This window comes from Sinocyclocheilus rhinocerous, unplaced genomic scaffold (genome assembly GCF_001515625.1).
Source record: "Sinocyclocheilus rhinocerous isolate Xijiao unplaced genomic scaffold, SAMN03320098_v1.1 scaffold1425, whole genome shotgun sequence".
In the NCBI taxonomy this organism is placed as follows: Eukaryota; Metazoa; Chordata; class Actinopteri; order Cypriniformes; family Cyprinidae; genus Sinocyclocheilus; species Sinocyclocheilus rhinocerous.
The window spans coordinates 111858-121814 of NW_015627571.1; the positions used below are offsets into that span (position 1 = coordinate 111858).

The 9957-nt window shown below is 41.3% G+C and overlaps 1 protein-coding gene across 2 annotated transcripts; it reads right to left on the reverse strand.

Moving 5' to 3' along the window:
• Window positions 1–629: 629 nt before the first annotated feature.
• LOC107731257 (cyclic nucleotide-gated channel rod photoreceptor subunit alpha-like) lies at window positions 630–7977 on the reverse strand. Of its 2 annotated transcripts, none has more exons than XM_016542304.1 (8): window positions 7692–7977; window positions 7164–7268; window positions 6986–7048; window positions 6683–6904; window positions 6379–6483; window positions 6184–6290; window positions 4319–5469; window positions 630–1441 (listed from the first exon to the last, which is right to left on the reverse strand). In XM_016542304.1, the coding sequence occupies exons 4-8, from the start codon at window positions 6847–6849 to the stop codon at window positions 1199–1201; spliced, it is 1773 nt and encodes a 590-aa protein (XP_016397790.1). In that variant the 5' UTR covers window positions 6850–6904; window positions 6986–7048; window positions 7164–7268; window positions 7692–7977; the 3' UTR covers window positions 630–1198. The 2 variants fall into 2 exon arrangements, with proteins under 2 accessions (XP_016397790.1, XP_016397782.1); XM_016542296.1 differs by having other exon boundaries at window positions 7164–7285.
• Window positions 7978–9957: the final 1980 nt, after the last annotated feature.

Genomic DNA, 9957 nt, shown 5'->3' on the forward strand with positions numbered 1-9957 from the left:
ACTTCTTTAAAACATTACAAAAATCTTACTGTTCAAAAACTGTTGACTGTAAAAAAATTCACAATTTGAAGTCTTGCAAAACAAAGTTTCATCGATCACATCACTTTTGTGGCTTCTAGGACTTTTTGGTCAGGCTTGATAGTGTAAAACGGTAATAAAGAGCCGTTTTTAGTAGCGGCTAGCACTGGCCACACAGGGGCTGCATTTTGAGCCAGCTGAGGAATGTAAGGACGGCAGACCGCAGCACATAGCAGGAACCACAGGGCAGGCTGGAGAAACCAGCCTTCAGTCTTCAGCTGTTTTAAATATTGATAATCAGCAAATCAGCATATTAGAATGATTTCTGAAGATCATGTGACACTGAAGACTGGAGTAAGGATGCTGAAAATACAGCTTTGATCACAGAAATAAATTACAGTTTAACAGATATTCAAATAGAAAACAGCTATTTTAAATAGAAAAAATATTTCAAAGTTGTACTGTTTTTGCTGTACTTTGGATCAAATAAATGCAGGCTTGGTGAGCAGAAGAGACTTCTTTAAAACATTACAAATCTTACTGTTCAAAAACTTTTGACTGCTAGTGTATATAGAATAAGAGCGTCAAAACACAAACGCCATATGAAAGGGTCTGGTCAGAAATTCTTTATTGAAGATGTATTTAAAAAATTTTTACAGCCCATTTAGTTCTCTGATTAAACTTTTAACTGATATTGCCAGAGCAGCATCATTATTAGTGTTTCTCTCTAAGTATAAATGTTGATTACAAGAGGTTTGAGTGAAAATAGATCATACAGACTTTTGCTAACAAAAAGGATTCATTTTATGTTTATATTCTCTCATGATAGACATGACAGAATAAACATGTGATATAATCAGTCTAACCACAGATACATGCTGTGAACACCAATCATCTGTTCAGTGGTTTACATTTGCGTGCTACCAGTCGCAGGTAGACGGAAGAACCAAACAAAGATTTCTCAGATTTCTTCTTCATTCACACACTGCTGTGGTAGACTGACAGCCCAGGATAAATCTGATGTGTATCTACGGTTTTATCCATCCCCACAAATCCAGTCCAAACCACAGGCGGACCACAAAATATACAAGACTTCTGTTCAAAGTTCTAAAACTAATTTGTTTAATCAGGTTTGTCTGCAGCTTTACTTCTGGGTCTTTGATTAACTGCAGCTTTCGTCCTATTCCTTCTCTTCTTTCCTCTCCGGGTCCAGCATCTCAGAGAGCGCCGCTCCGTCTGTCATCTTCTTTTCTAATTTAGTCACGCGCTTCTTCAGTTTGCCTTGTGTGGCTTCATGTTCGGCTAAGAGGCGGGCGAGGCACGTCTGAAGGTCATCCAGCACGCTGCCGATCTTCACCACCTTTTCCTCCATGTCTTTGGGATCGGGACCCTGCTTGGCCAGCTCTAAATCCAGAAGATTGTCCTATGGATAAAAATGATAAAACATTAAAAGAGTGAATCCACGCTTTTATTGCTTCTGCTTAGTGTTTATGTGACCCTGGACCACAAAACCAGTCATAATGGTCAACTTTTTGAAATTTGAAATTGTTAGGATAGGACAATATTTGGCTGAGATACAACTATTTGAAAATCTGGAATCTGAGGGTGCAAAAAAATCTAAATATTGAGAAAATCGCCTTTAAAGTTGTTCAAATTAAGTTCTTAGCAATGCATATTTCTAATCAAAAATAAAGTTTTGATATATTTACGGTAGGAAATTTACTAAATATCTTCATGGAACATGATCTTTACTTAATATCCTAATGATTTTTGGCATAAAAGAGAAATTTATAATTTTGACCCATACAATGTATTGTTGGCTATTGCTACAAATATACCCCATCGACGTAAGACTGCTTTTGTGCTGCAGGGTCACATAAATGCATTCCAGACAGCATGCATGATGCCTGAGTAGAGCATTTGGAAGGGAAATCTCTGAAATATCAGCGCACACTGACAGCGCTGCAACGTCAGGCAGAAGCCCAGGTTTGTCACAGCACATATCCAGTGCGATGAAGCCCACGACTGCTCTTTGATCTTATACTACTAGAAAAGTTTTAATAGTTCATATACTTTTTTGAGGAACTGACAGCATGCAGAATATGGCTGTCTTTAGCGCACACATAAGTGGCATTGCAATGCGCAGCTGCGGTTGAAAACTAACTCCGCTAACAAGGAACATTCTCAGAACTTCGGCTAACGATCTGGTTTTCTCAAAATTATATGCAAACGCTCTTCCAGTAACGTTAATGAACATTTGTTCAGAGTTATCTGCTCTTTACTAATCTTCTCAAAACATTAGCACAAAAATCTTTTTACAATTTCTGAAACATTTTAGTTGGACGTTCATCTAAAGTCCAAAGCATACTTCGGTTTTTATGCAAAATGTAAAATTTCATCATCAGAATAGTATGTGTGTACAAGCAGCACCTGAATTTTGTGACTGTGTCTTTGTACGTCGCACATGCACATTGACTTGGTTTTGCACTAATCAGTTGCTCCACAAGGTGGCAGCACTGGCCCGGGCACTACAGAGACGGAACAACAACAACAAAATAGCGGAGACTGCAACAACAATGACATACCAGCAACTTATTGAATGAAGTGTACAAAGACATTTTTATCGCTCATAACTTCCGGAGAAAAACAGCGCAGACACTGGACTAAGAAGAATCTTTCTACAGTGCATGTGCCAACCGCGTGCGTTCACGCACGATATCAAATGGAGTATACTTTGAAAGGCTACGCATACGACTGTGCTGTACTACAAAACGTCCGGAGAATATTTAAAAAGAACATTCCCATAACGTTTGCATGTTCCTTTAACGCAATGATCACCAACCTTTTTAGGCCCAAGATCCCTGACCTCGGCCTTTATGAAAGACAAGATCTACCTATTGAAGAATTGATAGAAAAAGACTGCCCAGATTGTACTTCCAATTTGAGGCCTTTTATTTAGTATTTTAATTAGTGATGCACCAATCATAGCCGATTCAGAATCAGATTTTCTTTTTTCTTCCTTTTTTAACTAGCAAATTGGCTGATTCTGATACTTATTTTTTTTAAAGCAAATTTATTATTGGCTATTTGCTTTATAACAAACAGACTGGCCTTAAATAAAAAATATCTGTAGCCATTTGAAATTAGAGGTAACCACTGCATTTTAATCACGATACAAACAAAGATGCTACACACATGTTGCATGAGCAGTTGTTTTTTTTAAAATAGATTGTATAATTTTAGGATTTAAAGCAAAAACAGAATGGTCTGACTTTAGGTTTTATTTATTTATACATAAAACATATCTGCATGAAACAAAAACAGCAGGTCTGAATGAGACGCAAATACACTCTCTGCCAGCAGGTGGCACTTATGAACCAGCCGCGATATAGCGTTTCCTTGGTTACCGCTGTAAACAGAGCTGCGCTTTATACAGAGATAAGAGAAGTAAACGCCATTGCCATCAAAACTTTTCTCAAGACAGTTCCCTTCAGTGATACTGTTACAGTATTTTCTCTTCTTTGTGCTCGTCTTCAGCATCTCTGGCCTCTGTTAAGTTCCTGTGCGTGATGTATTTTTCTTTATCACTGTCTCAGTAGCTACCGAAAATAACAGGAAAATACAGTACAAAGAAAGGAGAAATGTAATGCATTTTTGTACTTATTTTACTGTTATTTTCGGGATCTACTGGGACAGTGATAAAGATCAGTTGGCGATCATGAAGAATTTATTTTTTGTTCCCACTCTTATTGACCGTCATGCCGCGTGGTGCCGGTTGACTACTCGCGCTGTGAGACGCGCTCTCTGTGTGTGTGTGTGCTTCAGTGTCTGCGCTTAGAAAACCGGCCCGAGTTGAGCTCTCTCTTGTGTCGTCAGATTTATATATTATATGTCTGCTCTTCTCTTATTCCCACATATTGACATTTTTGGACGTTTTATGCGACGTGCAGCAAGTGTACGTTAGCTTATGTCCCGCCGGTTCATATGTACACATCTAACCTCCTAACCTAACCTCCTAACCCTAACCTAAGCCTAATCCTAACTCTAACCACGCAGCAGATTCGTTCTGAATGAATTGCTTCCCAAATCATCCCTCCCTAAGATTTTCGTCTCGTTTTTATTCGTTGACGAAAATGTCAATAGCTTTACGTCATAGTTTTTGTCATTCAAAAAGAGTTTTAGTTCATTATTGTCTCGTTGTCGTCAGTGAAAAAAATGTCGTTGACGAAAATTATTCGTCAACGAAATTAACACTGGTTCGATGCATTACTCTCTCGAGGCCGTTTACTGAACCGCATACCTTCATAAGGATTTGTCGTCCCTTCTCCTCCAGCATGGCCTTGGCGTCCGGATATTCGGTCAGCGCCTCCATCAGGTCGTCTTTGGACAGGCAGAAGAGGTCAGAATAGCCGATGCTGCGGATGTTGGCGGTTCTTCGGTTGCCTGCCCTACTGCCCTTGATGTTGAGGATGCTGATCTCTCCGAAGTAGCTGCCGTCGCTCAGCACCACGAACTGCGTGACTCCGTCATCGGCCACCACAGCCAGTTTTCCTTCCTTAATGATGTACATCTCGCGGCCGATGTCGCCCTTCTTGCAGATGTAGTCTCCGGGGCTGTAGACCTGCGGCTGAAGCTTCAGCACCAGCTCCACCAGCAGCCCGGCCTCGCAGTCCGCGAAGATGCGCACCTTCTTCAGAGTGTCCAGGTGGACGTTTATAGCGACCTCCGCCCGCAGCTTGTCCGGCAGGTACTTCAGCACTTCTCTCTCATCGACTGCTTTCTTGTTGGTCCACAAGTAATCGAACCACTTGATGACCCGTTTCTCCAGGTCTTTGGTGACCTTTCGGAAGCTCATGTACTGTTTGATAGCGTCGATGCGAGCCTGGAAATCCGCTCGCGCCGCGTTGGCGTTGGTGATCATGGAGCCGACATTACCGACGATGGTGGCAAAAATCAACACGCCGACCAAGAAGTCCGTCACCACAAAGAAGTACTCTGAGTTTTTGACAGGGGGCGGCGTTTCGCCGATGGTGGTGAGCGTGAGCGTGGACCAGTACATGCTGTATGCGTACTTTCTCTCCAACCGGCCAAACTCCGGGTTCGAGATGTCCGGATACACGAAAGCGTCCGACCCGAAGCCAATGGCCTTGGAGAAGGAGTAATACATGCAGGCGTTCCAGTGGATGATGATCACGATGTACATGACGAGGTTGAAGATTCGGAACAGGTTGGGAAAGTTAGTCCGTGTTTCGGTGCGCTGGAAAAACTCGAACAAGCGGTTGACCCTCAGTAACTTGTTCATGCGAATCTCGGGGTAGTTCAGACCAAAGTAGAAGTAGAAGATGTCGGTCGGAACCATAGAGGCCAGGTCCAGCTTAAACTGGACGCTCTGCATGTAGCGATCGCGAAGTTTCTTCTCATCCTTCACCAACAGCCCCTGCTCCAGATATCCTGCAGACGAGCACAAACACACCGAGATTTCAAGTCGTCACCTTTATTTATAGAGTGCTTTTAACAATACAGATTGTGTTAAAAAGCAGCTTTACAGTATTAAATAGGAAAAATAGTGTGTAGTAATACAAAACAGTAAACACTCAATTTTCAGTTAAAGTATGTTCTGTCATGACAACTCTCAGAGGGATTTGCATGGTAATATACACATGACAGTGTTAATGTATTTGGTCTTGGTGGAATAGATCTGCTACGCTGCTGCTGCTGCCAATACATCCACAACATGCTGCTGTGAGCATGTAAGAAATACTGCTGCTGCACATATAACGTACATGAAATAACCCCCATATAGCATACTTGAATCACCTCGTAGCAGATCTATACAGGTGGAGCTGGGGAAGGTGGAGGGTTTCTGAAGTGCACTGCTACTGCTACAGCAAGCACTAGACATATATTTAAATGTTGAGCAGCGAGCTCATTGGCTACCGATACATCAGCTGTGCCATGTGATAATGATGTCATTAGGTCAGATTAAGTTAGACCTATCGAACTGCGTCATCTAGAGTCTCATGCCAGAACTCTGTATTTCGTCATTGATTCAGTGATGTCATCGTCCAGCTCAGCTCAGTTCAGTTCAAATAGTGTCTGTGCACTCAAGTTGACAATATGATTTCAACACGCTCGGACGTTTCTCCTGATGGAGCTGGAACTCACCTGTCCTGGTCCTGAACACCATGTCCAGCAGATACACCAGATCTGATAAGAAATCCAGGATGAACCAGTTCATCAGAAAGTCCGACTGCAGCTCCTCAAAGCAAGCTCTGAGAGACAGATAGAGAGAGAGTCGAGCTGAGATCCACGGACTAAACTATCAGAGAGCAGAGTGTTGTTTTGTGACGTGACAGGCACCTCGCTATGATGAGAACCCAGTTGTACATCACAGGACACGTGATCATGAAAAGCCAGTTGTAGTACATGTTTCCCGCCGGATCCACAACTTCAATCTCCTTTGGTCTGGAACACAAGAGTATAGAGTTATAGAGACTAAATGCAGAACAGTAACAGTTCCAACACGCATCCCATCTCCCAACGAACAGATCACGATTCTCTAATGGCATAAATATTACATGCTTCACCTTTAACAAATATACAATATCAAAAACAAAGAGACAAAGATGATGGAGTCTGACAGTCTAAACAAAGATGAACCTACGGTTCTTTCTTCTCTTTCTCTTTCTCTTTCTCTTTCTCTTTCTCTTCTGCTTCTTTTTTCTTTTCCTTCTCCTTTTTTTCCTTCTTCTCTTTTTTCCTGGAACAACACAAATATGTAGAGTAAACCATCAATGAATGAATGAATGAAGCGAATGTTTGAAAAATCATCTCATCTTACTCTTTCTTCTCCTTTTTTTCTTTCTTTTTCTTCTTCTTTTCCTCTCTGTGAATATAAGACACATAATGATAAAGCGGTCAAAGCACCTGAAGCGTAAGTGTGTGTTGTGTGTGTGTATGAACTCACTCTTCATTGCTATTGCTGTTGTTGGTGTTGAAGTAAGGTCCAGCTTCTGGGTGCTTCTCTTCTCTTCAGAAAAAAAAAAGTCAAATCAATAACCGATAACTTATCGATCATTAACCAACCACTGATTTCTATCCGAGATAATAATCCATTTATCCGTCACCCATAATGCATTGCTCACATAATGTCCTCTGCGGCCATCGCAACCTCCACCCCCTCCAGGAGAAATGTGGGTGGGGCCAGAGGCCTCATTCGAGCAGACATCACGGCTGATTGGTCAGGCCACCTGTCCGTCACACAGTACTGCAGAAAAATCCACATTTCACATTTTAGAAACTGTGCAGATACAGTTCACAGCAACTGAGATTTAGATTCTCTTCAATATGTTTCAGTATCAGAAAGCAGTTATAATAAACTTGTTATTTTAACTGGACAACTCAAAATAGGAAAAGCCGAATAAACACTTTTACTAAAACGAACAATGTCCCAAGTTTTAAAAAAGAAAGACAACAAGCAGTACCAGATTTCTGTTCTGCTGAAATTTTAACAGTAAAAATCTCTCAGTATGTCATGAACACAAGCAGCACAGTCTCTGCAGCCTTATCTCCCTTTTATTTTCATCCGAAAGGACAGAGATGAAGTGTAAATCTATCTAAATAAAATGAAATAATAATAACAAATCGAGCAGTTTGTATCCATCGGTACTCACCTTCTGCTGCCTTCACACACCTGAGCGCCGCACTGACATCATCATCATCATCATCCTCATCATCATAGTCACAGGTGTGCCAGTGAAAGCATGAGCTCATTCTCTCACACACAAAAGCATGAGAGTATGTTTGGGATAAACCTGGAACGCTGATAATTTTGTTGAGTATTCCCAACGATGGCGGACCACGAGAGGATTTCAGAGTGGCACAGCAGGATTTGGGATTACACAGATGACAGTCACCAGGTCACTCATTCTCTCTCTCTCGCTCTCTCTCTCACACACACGCTCACTCACTCACTCACTCACACTGGGGCCTGAGCAAATCCACTGAGAATCTGAGACAGAAAAACCACAGGCTTTCTCACGAAGTCAATATCAACCAGAGGACTGAGAGACGGTTCATGCAGCCCTCGTTTGAGCTCTCGGTCTCAAGTGTGTGCTGATCAGAGTAAGAGTTTGTATTCGCTCTGCCACAGACAAACTTACAGTGAAACATCAGTGTTCCCCGTGTGTCTTCTTTAGTGTGTTTCGTGTGTTTGTGTTCTTTATTTTGCGACGTTCACCTTGAGTGCAGCAGGTTGAGAGATTATCTGTCTGATAATGTGCCTGTCAGCTCTCTCCACTGATTACCATAAACCCGTTAATCCTGCAGCGTTCAGGTTAACTCAACACTTCATCCGTGTTAAAGACTCTACCAGAGGAAACAGATACAGGCACCTCATTACAGTTTTCCTCTCACAGCATCATCACATTATTTTACCTGTGAATGTGAAAATAGTTCTCTAATAACTATTGTTATTATCTAATAGTTATGGAATCTGCTTTTTTTTTTTCAAGTACTTTGCTGTATTGTTATATGATATGAACCTCTACAGTTTAAATCTTAAAGAACTTTGTGTCACGGAGGACAACATCTGCTCATTTCTCATTAAGTTCACTATTTTTACCCACAATTCTTTAAATAACAGAACAGATTAAAACTTCTAGGTTATTTACTACAGGAACAAACCGTTATCAGTAAATAAACATCGAATGACTTGGGAAACACACCAACAGAGGACGGCACCAGACTTTAATGTAAATAAACGAATCCACTGAACGGCAATGCTACTGAGGTCAAAGGTCACACATATCCAGAGGAAATGCCAAGTTCTCACAGTAACTCACATCCTGAAAATAACGATCAGCAGTTCGATCTCACTCCAGTGTTATTCCAAGGCAAATAACAGAAACAGGATAAGCACAATTCATTCGTCTCGTTTATCTGCTAGTGTCTCGTGTGTGTAATCAGACAGATTTCTCCTCCTCTGTTGACTTAAAGTAAAACCTCAGTGTTTCCGAAGTATAAACTTTAATAGGAGAGTTGGGTTTAAAACTGCAGTGATTGTTGGATACGCCACTGAACTACAGTGACAGTAAAGAGAATTGAATGACATATCTGGGGTTTTAATATTCATTGAAAATTAATTATTATTCAAAAATTTATATTCATTGTATGGAATTAGCTATGAACAGCTGAGCTTGCTGAATAATTTGAACTGAATAATGACACCATATTGTCTGTAGAGCTGCTTTATGTCTGAAATAGAAGCTGTAATTATAACCGAAGTTATTTTAGAAATCAGCACAGAAGGCATCAGTGAAAACCCTTTGATTTTCTGATCAGTGGGTGTTTTTCCTCTGGCGTGTTTGTGGTCAGAGGCCTTTCTCTGTCTGCCCCCGAGCGTCCGGCCGCGCTGCAGCAGGGGTCTGGGGCCGGGATTGGGCCCCGTGCCCTCCATCACACCCATGCTGGGTGAACCCACGCTGATGGGAACCATATAGATCACTTGAGAAAACACACATCTCATCATGGGACAATCCATAAACTGTGTCTTTTAGGGAAGACGTGCAGGTAACAGCTCACACAAACATGAAAATTACGTTACTGTACATATTCAGTAGAACGTGATGCTCTCAAAACTGATAAAAACACAATGATAGCTTTATGTCATGACAAAAAAAATTGCACTGTCCAGTCACTGTCCGCTTTTATTGTGAGGGAAAAAAGCAGCATGGACATTTGGCTAAACATCTCCTCATGCTCCACAGAAGAAAGTCTTAAAAAGATTATTATTTAAATTTTTTGTTCAATGAATCTTTGTGTGTGTGTGTGTGTGTGTGTGTGTGTGTTTGTGTGTGTGTGTGTGTGTGTGCGTGAGTGTGAGTGTGTGTGTGTGTGTGTGTGTGTGTGTGTGTGTGTGTGTGTGTGTGTGAGTGTGTG

Excerpts from the sequence above, each read along its gene's own strand:
- LOC107731257 (XM_016542304.1), bottom strand. The coding sequence starts at position 6,849 with ATGATTTTTCAAACATTCGCTTCATTCATTCATTCATTGATGGTTTAC. Across the intron at positions 5,470-6,183 it reads GGTGTTCAGGACCAGGACAG|GATATCTGGAGCAGGGGCTG; the intron begins GTGAGTTCCAGC and ends GCTCGTCTGCAG. Across the intron at positions 1,442-4,318 it reads GACGACAAATCCTTATGAAG|GACAATCTTCTGGATTTAGA; the intron begins GTATGCGGTTCA and ends TTTTATCCATAG.